The sequence below is a fragment of the Papaver somniferum genome, chromosome 1 (assembly GCF_003573695.1).
Source record: "Papaver somniferum cultivar HN1 chromosome 1, ASM357369v1, whole genome shotgun sequence".
In the NCBI taxonomy this organism is placed as follows: domain Eukaryota; kingdom Viridiplantae; phylum Streptophyta; class Magnoliopsida; order Ranunculales; family Papaveraceae; genus Papaver; species Papaver somniferum.
The window spans coordinates 190297539-190316289 of NC_039358.1; the positions used below are offsets into that span (position 1 = coordinate 190297539).

The 18751-nt window shown below is 39.7% G+C and overlaps 2 protein-coding genes across 2 annotated transcripts; both read left to right on the forward strand.

Annotated features, from left to right (window-relative positions):
• Window positions 1-11762: 11762 nt before the first annotated feature.
• On the forward strand, window positions 11763-12674 carry LOC113356033. Its single transcript, XM_026599036.1, has one exon. The coding sequence runs from the start codon at window positions 11763-11765 to the stop codon at window positions 12672-12674; it is 912 nt and encodes a 303-aa protein (XP_026454821.1).
• A 680-nt stretch (window positions 12675-13354) lies between these two features.
• On the forward strand, window positions 13355-16173 carry LOC113356041. Its single transcript, XM_026599047.1, has 2 exons — window positions 13355-13552; window positions 14722-16173. Exons 1-2 carry the CDS (start codon window positions 13355-13357, stop codon window positions 16171-16173), a joined length of 1650 nt encoding a protein of 549 aa, XP_026454832.1.
• Window positions 16174-18751: the final 2578 nt, after the last annotated feature.

Genomic DNA, 18751 nt, shown 5'->3' on the forward strand with positions numbered 1-18751 from the left:
CACAAAGATTTGGCAATTAAGCACAAGTTCTATTAAGAACTCTCCCCCATAAAATGTCATTCCCGAAAGAAAAACAAGAGCGACCTTACTTTTACAAGAAAAGAAGGATTTCTTTGGACATTAAAAAATCACATGAGACATGAATTTGTATCCAGTAAACTCAATTAAATTAACCACAAATGAACGTTAATGATTAATTTAATTGGAAATGCTCAACATAAGAAAGCTTACGGAGCCGTACAGTACTTTCACATAGAAGTGGATTAGAGAAAAATCAATACTGCGGAATATTCAAAAATTCATTCTATTTTTCATCAATATTTTCATAATGATACCATAGACTTAATCTTTGATATATATGGGACAATCATAGTTCACAGACGTAAACACACATATCCCATAATAGTTTTTGCAATATATAAAACCAATAAAGATTAATACTGCAAAAATCATCTTCTAAATAACTTAGAATTTGAAAAAGTAAATCTAAAAACATTGCAAGATAAAATCGTTGGTAATAGCTATGTGTAATCACAATATATGCTATTCCAAACCCTAGTTATCCTTCTTAAAACACAAGAATAAATCCTTGTAAGAAGTTTCCTAGACAAAATAAAAACTAAATTAAAAAAAAAAACTTTAAACATAACTAGCAACCAGGGATCGAAAAAAACAAGTTCATCAGTTGCTTTTTTCAATTCAATCTTCAGAAACTCAAGATTCTTTGTTGCAATATCAAGTTGACCACGAACAAACTCAAAATCTCGAAGAAGATTTCTAATCAATTGAGATGACATCTGAACTGGAAGATCGTTTTCATGGTCGACAACATGAAAGCAGGTAATGAAAACAGGGTTCTCGTGAAACTCAATGACTTTGCCTTCTTCAACTTTGTCTTCCTTTTTGCATCCATGCATTGTGCACACCATAAAATTACAAGATTTTTTGATGTTACAGAACGAGTATATATATCAGAAGGAGGAATCCATGATATATATATACGAGATTTTCATAGGGAAACCCTGGGGTTACTCGTTTACGTTCGGTAAGGGTCGGGTGCACGCTTGTTCGTGGTTATGAACCAGGTTCAACACCAAGAAACCAATGGAGCTTATTTTTAGAAGTATGTTTTGATAACATCAAAAACAAATTCTAAAGATATGACATAATATCTTAGCTCAGAAATAGAGCACAAGGTAATTGTTGATAGTCAACAAATCAACTGTCATTGAGGAAAAACATAATGAAGATTTTCAAAACGAACAACAAAGAGAAAATTTCAACAATTAATGATCATTTATATTACATCGTAAAATGGATAACCGGAGCAGAGCTCAACAATAAGATGATTATTTTATTTTTAAACAAAAAAACAGATCAACAAAGACCATTTTATCAAGAAGAATAGCTTCTTGAGAATTATGAGCATCCTCACACGTTCTCAAGGAGGATGCTCATTTGTAAGCAGTCAAGTTGTAATTTGACGAACATATAGCTCATCAAGGGTATTGGCATTTCCCCTTTTTATTTCTTGCATATCGTCAGGAAAGTCAATAGAGATAGTCTCAAGATAATTAACAAGAGGAGGACAAGAGATACCTGAAGTTGCTTCCTTCCTTTCCTTCTTAATGTTGCGCTTGAGTCTATTGATACTGGTCTTCAGTTCTGAAACACGATTATTGATATGAATATATTCAGGAACGATTGACACTTTTGATCTAACACTTCCTTTAGTCACGGAAGAGAGGTTTGAAGAGTTTTCCTTATTGGATCAACGAGGCAGTCATTTGTCCGTATACCACAATTTTTTTTTACAATTGTAGAAAGCCTTTGTGTTATCATTACAGGCAAGACTTGGCTCATCACAGCACTTTTCTTGTCTGAGAGTCGGACGTTTAAGATCAGTAATATGAGAAACCGGTTTGATTACTTCCTTAGATATCCAGATAAGAATGTTATGAAGTTTTTTATTCTGCAAGAGAAAACGACATCTCTTCTCAAGAAGACCTTTGTTTCCGCATGCAATAATAACATTTGAAGGGAATGTTATTAATCTTTCTCATACGAGTAGAAGGTTGACTTCCTTTATTTATTGAAGCTTCTGCCATAGAAGGTAATTTTCCATTTTTGCCATTAGTGCAAGTTCTTTTGTTCTGAGCAGCAGAAAGTTCAACCTCCAATTTTTTCTCTCGTGAGAGAAAAATGTTTTCTCTGTCTTTAAAACAACATTGTTGAGAGTTAAATCTAGCTTCAGATTCAGCAAGTTCTTCTTTCAACAAGTAGAGATTTCGACGAAGATTTTCACATTCAGAATTCTTTGAACGCACATCTTCTTCACGATATTTAAGTAGGGACTGTAAGAGATTATATCCACAATCGTAACCTTTAAAGATTTTTCTCATTTTCTTGTTTTCTAGACAGAGAGGGGTCAGAAACTCAGCCAAGCAAGATGTTGACTTCTTTTTATTTATGAGATGGTCAAAAAGCTTGATGTATTGCAAGACTTCCTCATCAACATCGTATCCACCGTCTGAATCACTTTCATCTGAAAGATCATCCAACTGTTCATCTAAGCGTGTTTCCCAGTTATACACAGTTTCAGACAGTGGAGAAGATGTGAGAGATTTCTCAGGAGAAACAAAGCTTTGAACCAAGTCATCACGTTTCTGAACTGATGATGCGTTGTTTGAGATAACACAATTTTCCATAGAGTCAGATTGATGCAAACACATACTTATGAGGTCTTAAACGTGTTTGCCTACTCTGATACCAATTGAAAAGGCGAGGTCTAACAACCACACCCAATATTTCGTATAAGCAATCTGTATGGGCTAACTCCAATATAATTCCAAGAGAATCAACTAAACAGTCAGACTCAATCAAGGAAAATATATCCAAGAGTTATATCTCTGTTTCTCAATGTAATCCGAAAATCAAACAGATAGAAACCTGCGAGCCTAATTATTATGAGAAACAACTTGAACGGTACCAAAGGCCAATGTTCAAGTATCAATCAATTTCAATCAACAACCAAATGTTGGATTTACCAATTGATTGAACTACGCATAACCTGTGATATTTCAATTATATAAAAAATATAATGCGGAAAAGAAATAACACAGACACCAGAAGTTTTGTTAACGAGGAAACCGAAAATGCAGAAAAACCCCGGGACCAAGTCCTGATTTGAACACCACACTGTATTAAGACGCTACAGACTCTATCCTACTACAAGTTAACTTCAGACTGGAATGTAGTTGAAACCCAACCAATCTCACATTGACTAAGGTGCAGTCGCGTTCCTTACGCCTCTGAATCCAAACAGGACTCTACACACTTGATTCCCTTAGATGATCTCACCCAAAACTAAGAGTTGTTACGACCCAAAGTCGAAGACTTGATAAACAAATCTGTCTCACACAGAAAAGTCTATTTGAATAGATAAATCTGTCTCCCACAAACGAAGTTTTGTTCCGTCTTTTGATAAATCAAGGTGAACATGAAACAATTGATAATCCGGTCTTATATTCCCGAAGAACAACCTAGAAATATCAATCACCTCACAATAACTTAACTATATGGTAGTAAAACAAGTTATTGTGGGATCACAAAGAATGATACGAAGAGCTTTGTGATTACTTTTTATATCTTACCTATCAGAGATAAATCTCGAGCAAATCTTAGAGAATATAGTACTCAATACGATAGAACAAAGTAAGATCAGAGCACGCAACTACAAATAAAATAGTTGGGTCTGGATTCAGAATCCCAATGAAGTCTTTAAGTCATTAACCTATAATGGTTTTAGGAAAATCCTAGGTTAAAGGAGAATCGACTTTAGTCGCAACTAGTATCACACAGGAGGTGTGGGGATTAAGGTTTCCCAGTTGCTAGAGTTCTCCCTTATATAGTCTTCAAATCAGGGTTTGATAACTTTGGAATAAAACAATCAATATTCACCATTAGATGAAACCTGATTCAGGATTCAAGATAATATCTTTCCACCGTTAGATGGTATTTATCTTGTTACACACAAATGAAATATACCTTCATTTAGATATGGGTAACCGTACCTAAACGTGTTTATTGAGTTGGCTCAATAACAGTTAACCGAAGTTAGCCATATGAAAACTTTTCTCTTAACCTTGTTCATCTTAACACTTGTAGATCAATTGATAATCAAATGAATCTAATTGTGTTACTCATGGAGTTGTTTAATTGTTTATATTCTCATAGAAGTATACAAGACACAATTGAAGCAAAATCGGATTGATTCAAAAGAATCAATTCATGAACATTTTAGCCACGGTTTGAAAATATTGCATTCCTTAATTTATAAATACATTTGTTCATGAGTATAAAATCATACTTAGGTTTGGAAACGGGTACGCAAACTTAAGTTCCGGACATTGGTCACAAGCCGACAGTTTGCAAACGGGTATGCAAACTTTAGCTCCGCAACTAACTCATTTGAAACCTTTGCGAACGGGTACGCAAACTTGGTTCCCGTACTTCAACAATTACAGTTTGCCAAAGGGTATGCAAACTTCCGGTCCTGAATTCCGTCAAAACAGTTCGTAGACTAAGTATACAAATCGTAATGTATCCAGACATGGGTTCTAGCTCTTAACTCCCATTTCATTCATTGAAACATTCTTAGGAGACGACAATAGGTGTCTCACACAAACTATTAGCTTATAATAAATTTTCAAGTGATCGAATGATCAATACGAAACATTCTGATCCTACATCAAATGACTGTCTCACACAAATCATGTAAGATGTTACCAGGTGATTTTCACATGATCATCTTTTGACTTCCGTCAAGAATAATGATGAACGTGGTTAAAGCAAAAATCTTTTCAGCACATATTTCGAGAAAGGTATAAGCGAGTTAAACTCAACTCGAAATATCAAATGTGTATAATGTAAAATTTATATAACTATACGACTTTTTTCTCAATAGAAGATAGAATAGAATAGACTTCTGAGTGATAGATGAGTTCAAGTCTCCACATACCTTTTGTTGATGAATTTCTACAAGCTCCCCTTAGTAGTTCTTCGTCTTCAATCGATGAACGCCGTGAAGTCTAAAGTTCAACTACACATTCTATCCTAATCCGAGACATAACTATAAGTAGACTAGAAATCAAGACTTATAGGTTTGGCAACTAAACTTGACAAATAAGGTTGAGATAGCAACACTTGCGAGTTCGACCGAGGAGTGCTCTCACAGTTCCCTTTACTGTTGAGGAGACTATAATATTGTTAAAAGTTTGGTCGTTGAAAAATCCCCGGGATCTGGCGGTTTTGGTTCTAAATTTTTCCAACATGAGTGTCTAAGTTGAAAGAGATAATGATGCCAATTTTTTGCATCATTGTTGTTAGGTTGCCTCTTTGTTTACGTTCTTCAGTGGTTTCACCAACTCCATTAACTCTCCTGAGGAGTGATTCTGAACCATAGTTTGAAATTTATTGAGAGTTTACTACCATGTTCTCAATTTACTCCTTGACCTGCATGGCTATCTTGTTCACTAATGCATAACCACCTGCAGTGTCGAGATTCTTGTCACTTTCTTGGAAACCTTTATAAAAGAACTGGATTATCAATAAGTCACTGAATTTATGATCCAGAGATATGTCCACCAATATCTTGTAACGTTTTCATCATTCATACAATGTTTATCCTGTCATATGTTTAATCCTACAAATTCTTTCCCAATCTGGTTCTCTTTTGATGTAGGAAAATAGCAATCTAAGAATAGTATCTTCAAACCATTTCAGGATATGACAATTCCAAAAGGTAAATAGTATAAGAATTCCTAAGTGGTATCTTCCAAGGATAATGTAAAATCCGGTAACATAACTCCATCCGCATCAGTATCCTTTGGTAGCATGGCTGATGTATTTTCAAAAGTTGTTATGAATAGTGGTAAGAACTGGGGTTCTTTTCGAACTTGTGAAGGAGATAATTTTTTTTTTTACATTTAAATAAATTTTATAAGTGAAACAAAATAGCAAAGTGATTGGAATATTTTTGGAGAAACTGGGGCTAAGGATTCCACTTTTTCTACCAATTTAAAATGATATTTCTAATATTATTATGCAAATTTTTCCTTTTAAATAGTTTTAATTATTGCAAAAATGGATTTTATAAAAGAATAAACGTAAGTTAAAAGCATGGAATATCAAAAACTCTAAGTCAAGCATATACCATCAATTAAAATGACAACTATTTAATAAAAATCCTTGGAAAAACTCTTTGTTCAAGGCAAATAATTAAATATAATAAATTGCATAAATAATTAAAATAGAAATTACCCCTTTTCATTGGCCGAATAGTTTCCTCCGTTGCCCCAGAGGATGGGTTTAGCTCATCATTGTGTAAACTTGCTCAAAATTGATATTCATTGCTCAAAAGATATTTACAAGGATGAAATCGAGAAAAATGATAAAATCGGGTGTTTGCAACGTTTATAACTGTTGCAAACACCGTTACAAAGAACGATATCCCTAAAGTGCAGTATTATTAGAATACTACGACCCACATTCGACAGTCGTTGTCACTGTTGATAAACGACTGTCTTGGTCAGTGTGTTCTTCACGTTCTTCCCTTCCAGCAGCAGCAGAAACTTTCTTCTCTGGGAGTTTTTCTATCGATTCCCTTGAACTCTGTGTTGCTCTATTATATCCCCTCTCACTTGCCAACCTTTCTAGTAGACCCAAGGAGCATATTTATACTCAAAAACACGCTGAAATCCATCGCTATAACTCCAAATAATCCTTCATTACTCGGGCAGTGAAGAGAATATTTTCTTACCATTTTTGGAATTTCACACGTAAAATTCATTGTAGCACGCTCCAATTCAGCTTATACACGCCTCAGAATTCGTCTAACGCTAGCAGAACTTCTCCATGCACAGCAGAAACATATTTTTGCTCGTGTTACAGTCCACGTACTCTGTTTTGGGCTTGTGAATCACACCGAGAATTCCATCCAAAGTTAATCGATCCTGTCACTCATACTGTGTTTCTTAACCTATATCACATCTCTCTACCAAATTTAATCCATTGAATCGACCCATAACCCCTTAATTTTCTCAATTGAAATTCTTCCAGAACTGTTTAAGTATTTCCCGCCAAAATTCAGAAATTTGAATTCTTGAAGATGACTACCCCCTAACCGTTTGTGGAGTGTAACTAGCAGGTGTCCAACTCAGGTGCCCCTTATAAATTGAGGTGCCCCTTATCCAAAACAGAGAGTCCGAATAACAAATGTCCTCCGGGATGCTCCGCATAATTTTTCGAGCCGATTTTTCCAAAATTATTTATTTCCAAAAAAATACCTACAAACACATAAAACACCATAATAAGGACGAAAACGAGTACTATCAATAGAGACATTGAGGGCAATTCAGACACAAAAATGTGTCTACCAATGGCCATGACTAAGTTATGGAATTCCATTAGATGCTTATTTGGATCATCATTAGCCATTTCATGAAACTTTGGAAACTCTCGGATTAACCCTTGCTTGATCTCGAAGGTTAATGTTGTTTGAATATACCATTGTTGCATATCTAGTGTGTGAGAATCTAAGCCTTTAATAGCCTGTTTGGATACCAGGAGCAAAGCGCTTCTACATCTCCAAAAGCAGAAGTCAGAAGCAAAATGCATTTGTTTCAAAAAACAAGTTAACTTTTTTGCTTCTAGAAGTCATTCTGAAATTGTGTACCCAAACTAACTTCTGACTTTTCAGCTTTTAGAAGTCAAAAAGCAACTTCTAGAGTGACATCCAAACATGATATAAGTGTACGGTTTTCCTCAGCACCCATTACTTATTCTTGTATGTCTTTCGGTTTATCTTGTAATATTTCCAGTATGTGGATATACAACAAGTTTTGGTTTTGATTTGGAAGTCATAAAGTAAGTACCTGACAAATAATTCTCATAAATTGTATCAAAATAAGAATCTGTTACGCTTTCCCGAAAGTGGCTCTAAAATTTGGTCGGTTGTCAGCTAAGCAAAATTATTTCAAGTATTTACTTCACAAATAAAGATTAGAGTAACGTAGCAGAACAAGTTCATTCCGCCAAAGAGGCAAGTGATTGTCTTCGATTACATATGTAAACAAAAAGATCTTGCTTGTGATTATAACTAAGTTGTATTATACCAAGTAAATTAATACGAATTATCAAATGTAAAGATTACTAGTTAGAAGGTCCATCTTCCTTCTTCCGACATATTATCTACCAAATCATACTTATTCATTATCTATCAAAATCGATAAACCAAAAGTATCCTATTGTAGGCTTACTCTGGAAAGAGTTCTTGTATCATCAGAGATACAATTTCCACGTCTTGAATCCTTTTCACTAAATAACTTGGCGCAAGAGCCACTCAAGTTTAACCTAATAAAAGCAATAATCTTTGTGAGTTTAGGTTATTTTAAGCAATCCGGCACAAGAGCCGCACAGATTATAACCTAGGTTAGGCTTTATTTCATGACAACATCTCATAATTACCAACTATGTTATGCTACTTATAACAAAGATTTTTCGAGGATAACGAATCTCAAACCTTAGTTTAGCTATAGATAGGAATACGTGCTTACTCAATTCGTGATTTAGATAATCAAGCACTCAATCATACATAGCGTTATTAACGGTAGAACATAAACAATATCAAAGAGATCTTGAACATTTGAGAATGAATACTTCAATTAATAAACATTTTTTCAGACTTCAAACATCTCTAACCAATAAGTAAGTTTAGTTCATACTGTTCTTCTTATGAGAAAGCAAGTATACAAACCATAGAGATCGTGATGTTCAATTCGCAACTCCAAGCCATAGTTCTTTGTTCTTCTTATGTTGTAAGGTGTTTATACCCTTTTTATGAGTTTAGAGGGTCTTGTTACATAAGCCCACGAAAAAAAGTATTAGAGTTCTGTTGGGACCAAGTTTCCTTGATTTAGAAGTCAAAAATGTGTCGAAAAAGTGTCTCTCTCATCGAGTTAGAATTGGAAAATTCATCCCCTCTTTCCCGCCGATTGTTAGAGACTATTATTTTTTTTGCTATATCAAGTAGTGTCTAGAATCGGTGCGTATAATAGCAACGACTTTTCGATTTTTGGAGGTCGAAAAACATCACTTTATCGGAGTATAAACATACACAGAATCCGCGGATCACTTGTGCATTTTTTTACACTCTGACTGCTTTGGACATATAACCTCTTCGTCCAACGTCAAAATAACCTCATTATTTTTGTATTGGCTTTGTCTCTTTTTTTTTATAAAATAAAGACAAGAATTAATGAATTTGGAAGAGGTCCACTTGGTTCTAGGTCCTTGTTCACTTGTGGTTTACTTCCTTGTTCACTTTATGTATGTATGCACATAATCCATCTCTCGACATGTGTCCAAAGATCTACACGTGGAAGGCATGCGGACCACTATACCAAGGGGCACTGAAACTACGAACCACCGAGAAGTAGGGAAAGATGCCCTAAACGTTACTTTACCCAATCTCAAGGATAACTCAAAGATCGACGGTAGGGGTTAAACATACTGACATGGGTGTGATGGGACCTGCAGACAGCTGACTGTCGCACGCAGACGACCCAACCGCCCACATTAAATTCCCTAACCATAGGGTACACGTCAAGATATCTAAGGAAGGGAAGGCATCGATCCAGCAGTATCAACAACAGTCGCTGGGGGCATCGGTTCGGAACGAAGACACCAGCGAGATTGGCACAGAGAACAAGAAGATAAGATTTCAACGGTCTCTGACAAGAGACCCCGCATATTTTCCCTATAAATACCCTCCTCCTCTGAGAGAGAAGGGGGCGACCAATCTGTAAGAGTGAAGAGAGAACTAGGAGAGATAAATAGGAAGAGTAAGTATGATTTCCATTGCCTCCATTATCGTATTTTACTTAAAGTCATTCGACTTCATATGTAACCCTTCAACGCATAGTGAATCTCAACACCCCGTGGATATAGGCCTTAGTGCTGAACCACGTAAATCTCTGTGTTATTTACATTTCAGCATCGTATTTACATTTTATTACTTATATCTGGATCGGTCATGCTTCGTAACCCTGTGATATGATTGATCTAACTTAATCTCGACTAGACAATGACGAGTCCGAAGACTCTGAGTCGATGAGTCATCGTGTTTATGCTATTTATAACCGTCATATTATGTATAACATCTTTCATTTATGAATGAAAACATTGTTTGTGGACACGTGGATGCCTTCGTGATTTATGTGTTCACAATCTGGCGCTAGAAACAGGGACTCTGTCCCGGTAAAAGATTTATCTTTCCTGTGATTTTTGAGCCTTTGATACTATTCCTCGTGAAATAGTATCTCAGACGGTTTATTCTAACTTCGTTATGGACGCCTTTAAAGGCCTTAGCAATTCTATAGGAGTTTTTCGCTGATTCTTCTACAAGAATTTTACACTAATTTTTCCATAAGAGTTTTACGCTGATTCTTCTACAAACTTCGTTTACGGACTTGTAAAAACAACAAATTTGTTTTCTAGGATTTTTCTTCTCTGTTTTAAGGCAACAGATCTGCCATCTGTCCTTTAAAATACCGAATCTGTCGACTTTGAGTGTTGAAACCGCAGATATGATACCATTGCTGTTTAAAACAAACAGATCTTCCAACCATTATCGTTTAAAACCGCAGATCTGTCGTATTAGGATGTTAGAACACATTTAAAACTCCTTAGTGTTATTCTTAGAGCTTCAAGATGGATCGAAGGAATCAAGAAAATCCAATACCTCTGAAGAGGGGAGTAATAGCTGGAATATCTTTTTCGTACCTTCGGTGTCGTGATCGCCCGCACTTAAGTTTAACTATGTTAACAAAACCGTTGCGGTCCCCTTTTCCCTCGAATGCTTATCGTCTTTTGCAGGAATCTGACATGGAAAAAGTCAAAGAGGTAGGAAAAAGAAAGGCCCCATCAAAAGAAACGCTGAGGACCACACCAGTTGTGACCCGCAGTAAGCAGAAGGGTGAGAAGGCAAAGACAGCGACCCAGAAGGTGGACACAGCTGAGATCAGCTCACCAATGAACGCCTGCACGATAGCATTGGCAGCAGTCAAAGACCTTGCGACACAGGCTGATAAGACCAATCTAGCAACGGGATCACGCGTCCATGAACAACGTGAAGGGTTCGCAGAATCAACAATGCACCTGGAAGCCTTCGGAATGCCGCAGACAAATGATCAAAACCAGACCATTCCAACCACTCATCCATTGCTAACGATGAATCAACCCATCGTAACACAAGGAGAGCCATCGATGAGGGCTACTGATCCCCCTTCCCCCCAAATCCATACAATCGACGAAGGTCGAACCATGGCGATTGGAGGGAAGGGACAGGTCGGGACACCAAACCAAGGATCGAATCATTCCTCCCAATTGATGGCAGAGCTCGAAGAACTAAAGAAGAATCAGAGAACCTACGCAGAAGCAGTGGCATTACTGGCTAGAGAAAACCAGAAGCTCAAAGATAAGATGGCGAACCAACATGATGAAGCTAATTCAAAAGCACCAGAGCCAAATCACGATCGGAGAATGGTCGTAACAAACGAAGCCAATCCCGAGCCCTTGAACCGAGGACACATCAGGAGAAACCGATCGTCAGACCAAGAATATGTTCCCGAAGACTCGGATTACCTCGATAGTAATGATCGAAGACCAGGGCAATCCGCGAAATAGCCGGCCATCACCGTGCGATGGAAGATCTTCGCGCTGAAATGATGGCAGAGATCAAGCAGCTGAAGGCCAGGCAAGGAGGTGGAAGATTAGAGGAAGTCATAAGAGAATCTAATACTACTCCTCTAGTCCCAAGCTTAGCCAAAGATGAAATCCCCAAGAAATGTCTGATCCCAGCATTTGAATTCTACAATGGATCCAGCGATCCCGCGACCCATCTTCGGTATTACAACCGTATGTTGGCCCGATGGGATCAGGACGACGTGGTCCTCTGTAGATATTTTCCTTCAAGCTTGAAGGGATTGGCTCTGTCCTGGTTTGATAACCTACCTCCCAACTCCATCGGATCGTATAAGAAACTCACTGAAAAGTTTTTAAGAACTTACATGTATAACAAGGCTATCCACGCTGGGATGGACAAATTATTCTCATTAGCCATCACATACAAGGAGACGACCAGGGAATACACGGATAGATGGCATAAGATATGCCAGGATATAGGAAATGTGGACCCAGTGGTCAGCATTAACTTCTACAAGTGGGGTTTAGACAGGATGAGCCCGTTGTTTGTCGAGATTCATGGGAGCGTACCCACGACGGAAGGGGATCTTCGAGTAATCATCGAAAAACACGCCAGGTTGAAAGAAATCCAACGAGAAAATCCGAGGGATCATGCTCAAAGATCTCATCGAACTAACTCCACGGAGCAGGCCAGCGGATCGAAAAGAAGTTCAATCGAACGCCCATACGAAGATAGGAGAGGAAGAATAGAAGTTCCTCGAAACGATGATCGAAGATTCGAAGATCAAGTCTACACGAAGCTAAACACAAGTTACGCTCGAATATTAAAAGAAATTAAGGGTCGAGAAAACTTGGAATGGCCATGGTCAAAAGGAAAGCAACCCCCAAGATCCGAAAAATCGAAGGAATAATGCGACTACCACTGTTTTAATGGGAAACCACCCGAGATGTACAAGAACTTGAAGATAATGGTCCAAAAGCTTATCGACAACGGAGAACTGAAGCAATACATAAGGAAGGAAGAAGAAGATGACAGGTCGAAACGAAGCAAACAAGTTCAACTGCCTGAATGCAATCGAACACTAAACACCATTTCGTGTTCGGAAGCCGCAAGACTATCGTTAACAGCGCAGATTTGAAAAAGGCTGAGAAAGCAATTCGAAGACTACTACGAGATGTACAAGATCGATGGGGTAGAGATAGACGATCACGAGCAATGGATGGATGCACCGATCACTTTCGAGGCAGATGATGTGGAGGAAGACATGGAGGATCACAATGATCCTTTGATCCTCATACTGCCATAGCAGGGTGCAACATCAAGAAGATCCTCATTGACGGAGGAAGTTCAGTCAACGTCTTGTTCTATGATACGTTCAAATGAATGGACCTAAACGACGAGCAACTGATATCTTCGTACCAAACCATTTATGGATTCAACGGGGCTCCTACGAAACCATTGGGGGACATTGTTCTATAAATAAATGCAGGACCGATGAAGATAGACACCCGTTTCAGCGTGGTAGACAAGCTCAAGGGGATAGCATCAACTTATCACCAGTGTATTCGATTCCTATCACCCGAAGGGATAATGGAGATCAAGGGTGACCAGGTCACAGCTCGGGAATGCCAAGCTATGCAAAACCAACTCAATAACGAGCTAGATGAGCAACGGAAATCCCGCAGAAGCTGGAACAAGGAAGCTGCCAAAGAAAAAGCCATTGATTTGTACCTCAAAGGAATCGCAGAAAAAATCCTGACGAAGGGGGGCGACGTCCAATGCGCTGAGGCAAGTACCTCAGCGGCCAAGACGACAGAGGAGCCTACCAAATAGTAATTAAAGAACGTCCCTCTCCTAGGGGAACCAAAGCCCTACATTTACATCTTTGGAACCCGCTAAGGAAATCAACATAGGGACAAAGAAAGATCCGAAAATGATCAAGATGGGAACTTTAATGAGCAAGGAAAGAGAGCTATCCCTAACCAAACTACTCATATAGTACGCGGATGTCTTCGCGTGGAAATTAAGAGACATGTCGGGAATAGATCCGAAGATAATTCAACATGAGCTCCGTATAAAACCAGGCACAGCTCCTTTCAGATAGAAGGTACGCAAGATTCCGGAGTATCATCATCCCATTGAGAAGGAACTCAGCAAGTTGCTAAAAGCAGGATTCATCAAGGAGGTGAAATACCCCACGTGGAATTCGAACGTGGTCATCGTGCCAAAGAAAAACAGAGGGGTGAGAATTTGCATCGACTTCACCAACCTCAACAAGGCCTGCCCTAAGGACAGTTATCCACTCCCTAGCATCGACCAACTGGTCGAAGCTGTGGAAGGATACGAAGAACTGTCCTTCATGGACGGTTACTCAGAATACAACCAGGTTTTCCTGGCGAAAGAAAACCAACAACACACAGCATTCTACACCCCTCACGGCATCTATTGTTACACAAGAATGCCCTTCGGACTGAGAAATGCGGGGGAAACATATCAGAGGATGGTCGACGCTATCTTCAAACCGTGGATAGGGAATACGCTGGAGGTCTATGTAGATGATATGCTGATCAAAAGTAAGCTGCGCGGATCAGCACTAGGATTTGAGAGATATCTTTGAGGCTATGAGGAAGCACAACATGAAAGTAAACCCGGAGAAGTGTACGTTTGGTGTTACTTCAGGGAAATTCCTTGGATACCTAGTAACTAAAAGGGGCATCGAGGTCGATCCTGCCAAAATCCAAGCCATCGTAGAAATGTCATCCCCGGAGAACTTGAAAGAAGTCCAAAAACTCAATGGATCCCTAGCAGCGCTAGGGAGGTTTATCTCAAGATCATCATATAGATGCAAACCCTTTTTCAACATCCTCAAGAAGGGATGCAAATTCGAGTGGACCCCTGAATGTGAGATAGCTTTCCAACAAATTAAGGAGTACTTGGCAACAATCCCCATTCTCTAGAAGTCGGATCCTGACGAAGTATTGGCTCTTTATATAGCTGCAACCGATGATGCGGTCAGCGCAGTGCTGTTTAAAACCAATACGAACATTGAGCAGCCAATTTACTATGTCAGCAAGACACTTAACCCGGCGGAATGGAATTACACGAAGATCGAGCAGTTGGCACTAGTATGGGCAACTCAGAAGTTGAGAACCTATTTCTTGACTCATTATGTTCGTGTCCCCTGCAAAGCACCGTTAGAGGCTATTCTCAAAAGCACTGGTAAAGTTGGGAGGATAGCAAAATGGAACACACATCTCGACCAATTCAACATAATCCATGAGATTCAATATTCCCAGAAATCTCAAGTTTTGGCAGATTTCCTAGCGGACTTACCTTTGGACAATGACGAGGAAGTCCAAGGCGTGCCAGAAACTGAAGATGGAAAAGACCCTGTCGACATTCTGGAACCTACAAACCAAAGGCAATGGGAAGTATTCGTAGACGGGTCCAGAAATCGGGAAGGTGCTGGCATAGGCATGGTAATCACCACCCCCACCGGAGAAAGGATCGTCCATGCGCTGAGACTAGAGTTCAAGGGGCATTCCAACAACATCGTCGAATACGAGGTTGTGGTACACGCTCTTCGTTTAATAATAGAAATGGGCTTAACCGAGGTACGCTTGACAAGTGACTCACAGCTGGTCATATGGCAAATAGGGCTAGAATACAATGTCTACGACGAAACCCTTTCAAAGCATATGGCGTTAGTCCAGACACTGGCATCCCAGATACCGAACATCAAATTTTGGAACCTATGCAGAAAGGAACTCAGGCATGCCGATGCCTTGGCATACATTTCATCTATGTTAAAAGATGAGAGCATGAAAGCTATCAAAGTATCCAGGGTTTACGAACCTTCCATCATCCCTCAACAATCCCTCGCCACACACCTCAAGGACAACGTTGGGGAGGATATTGCTGAGGATGATGTAGGGGAGGATATTGCCGACGATTTCATGGAAGATGACATCGTAACGAAAGCAAATGAGGATGAGTATTTTACCAAGGAAAAAGATTGGAGATCTGAGATTCATCTTTACCTTCAGGAAGGTACTCTACTTGCAGACCTGAAACTAGCCAGGAAGATACAAGCCAAGGCAGGGAGATACGACCTCCGTGACGGGATCTTATATAAAAAATCTTTCCTCGGGCCATTACTACGATGCGTGTCAAGACAAGAGGGGCACCTCATTCTAAAAGAAATACATTATGGCGATGCAGGGAATCATAGCGGAATGAGATCGTTATCGGACAAGGCAAAAATGCAGGGGTATTATTGGCCACATATGATAAGAGATGCAGCTAGGATGGCCAGAAGATGTGAAGAATGTCAACGGTTTTCCAGAAGGATCCATGCTCCCGCAACAAAGTTAAATTATGTAGATAGCCCCTGGCCCTTCTCCAAATAGGGAATAGACATTGTCGGACCACTGATCGAAGGGTCAGGGAAAAGACGATTCTTAATCATAGCCACTGACTACTTCAGCAAGTGGGTGGAGTCCAAGGCTCTATCTAGAATCCGTGACTCAGAAGTATTCACTTTCATCTTCCAAAATATCATTTGCGGGTTCGGTATCCCAGCGGAAATCGTATCCGACAATGGCAAGAAATTACAAGGAAAAAACATAGACATGCTTTTCGATACTTTCAAAATCAGGAAGAACAAATCAACACTAATCTATCCCCAGAGCAACGGACAGGCCGAAGCCACAAATAAAACTATCGCCCTCATCCTCAAGAAGCAATTGGAAGAACACAAAAAACGCTTGTGTGAACAACTACGGAACGTCTTATGGGCATACCGAACCACGCGTCGGTCTGCCACCGGTGAATCTCCGTTCCTCCTTACCTACGGGGCCGAAGCGGTCATACCAACGGAAATCCTTATTCCAACAACAAAGACCGAGGCATGGGAAAAGAACCTCACCACGGACATGATGTTGGAAAGGTTAGATGACTTGGAGGAAAGAAGGGAAGCAGCGTTACAAAGGATGGAAAACTACCAGCAAAAGTTAGCAAGGGAGTACAATAAAAAGGTTAAGCTTAAAAATTTTGTTGAAGGGCAGTATGTGCTGAGAACTATACCCCAATACCAGCGAGAGAAGAAGTGGGGTAAACTAGCACCAACATGGGGATGACCATTTGTTATACACGACATCGCAGGAAATGGGGAATACTACCTGCGTAACCTCAAAGGAGAAATCCTCAGACACCCTTGGAATGTTAAATATCTCAAACCATACTACCCATAATGCAGCGCATCCCTGCACCTTCGTGAAGAGTACCAGAAGAAGAAAGCAGCGTACTCGCTCGACATATTTTTATCTCTAGACGAGGAGTAGCAGCCCTCAATCTATCAATCAAAACGATCCAACTTTTTGAAAAACCTATCCATTGGGGAAAGTATTCACTTACAATCTCTCAGGACCCCCTATAAGTGTTTATAAGTGTAAAACCATGGGGGAGACATCCAACAGAAAGAGATACCCAACCAACTCTAAGGTAGCGGTTCAGCAGAATGGGTGTTTGTAAATATTTCAATAACTCACCACATATCCGGGAACGCTGCCTCGACCCCCACTGCTGAGAATCTTCTGGCCCAGGATTAGCCAGCGGGGTATAGGTCCCAGGATGATCACGAAGGTGCACACCTTTGGCATCGCAACCAAACACTTTTATCATTTGAAATCTTATTAAGCATCTAATATATTAACTAACCAAATGTTGCAGGTAGGAAGAAAATTGTAAATATACCAAAAAGCATTGATCTATTTCATGAAAGTTGATTACAAGATCGGGCAAAACACAAGAAAACAATATTATATCCAAAAAATGGCCCGAAGCCAAATAATCAACAAAGATCAACTTCCCAAATAAAGAAACCTATTTTCCCCTAAATGACTCAGCATGATCAGTGGGATTCTTCTTCTGAGACGAAGGAACGCTCCCACCCGAAGAAGGACCAGAGGAGAAAGTCATAGGTTCGGGCATGGAGCGACGGGGATAGTTCTTGAAAATATTATGATCCCTTAAGAGGCCTTGCTCGACCCGTGTCAAGACCTTGTTGACCTCCTCGGCCAACTGACAGCGAGCCTTGTGACAGATAACAGTATCCCGAAGCTCAGATTAGGATAATAAAGCAGTCAACCGAGCCACTTCCTTAGCTGCCTCCGTCGCCGCTTCGTCACGAGAACCAGCTAAACCTTTGTAATACGATGTCTGGCTCTCCTGCTGCACTAGGGAAGATTGAGCCTCTTTAAGCTTTGCATTTGTAGCAAGAAGCTGTCCCTCGAGCTCGACACAAGGAATAAACGCAACGTATAAGGAATTAAAGATACGAATTTACACACCAAAAAATAAACATATACCTCCGACTCTAGCCGAAGCTGCCTCTTAATCATAAACAATAGCGTCGCGGCCTTCAGCGAGAAAATCAAACTCATCGGATATTTTCTTATAATCCAACTGAAGATTTGAGAGAGCATATTGACCTCATCTAACTCTACCTGCTTCATAGAGTCCTGGTGACGAAAGTGGTTAACTTAATCATTCATTTTCTCTATCCCTTTATTAAGCCTATACATGTTCATCTCGAGATTCCTCTCAGACTCGACCATACAGGCAACGTCAGCACGATAAGCAGTCAAAACATTGCTAAGAGCATGGGCTTCGGCCCTAGCATCGTGTCTCTCTCGAACGAGCTGCTGTATATAATTAGTAACCTCAGGACCATGAGAAGAACGAGCTTGATGTAGCTCCCTCTCTAACTTCTCTACCCTAGTCGCCAAGCTAGAGGCATGTTCAGTAGCCTCACGAAGACTATTCTGCATATCAATAAACTGGGATTTCCTGGCCCTTAACCCAGCTCGCAGCTTGTTATGCTCTTCGGCCCTAGCATTCCACCTGGTGGCTTCACTCTTGATCTTCTCCACTAACCCCTTGATATGAGAGGCAAGCCGGACCCTCTCCTTCCGAAGCCATATAAAC

Bases quoted from the DNA above. Each gene is read 5' to 3' on its own strand.
- LOC113356033 (XM_026599036.1), top strand. From the start codon at position 11,763: ATGGAAGATCTTCGCGCTGAAATGATGGCAGAGATCAAGCAGCTGAAG.
- LOC113356041 (XM_026599047.1), top strand. From the start codon at position 13,355: ATGGAGATCAAGGGTGACCAGGTCACAGCTCGGGAATGCCAAGCTATG. The intron at 13,553-14,721 runs GCAAGTACCTCA...CCCATTCTCTAG, and splicing joins GCGACGTCCAATGCGCTGAG to AAGTCGGATCCTGACGAAGT.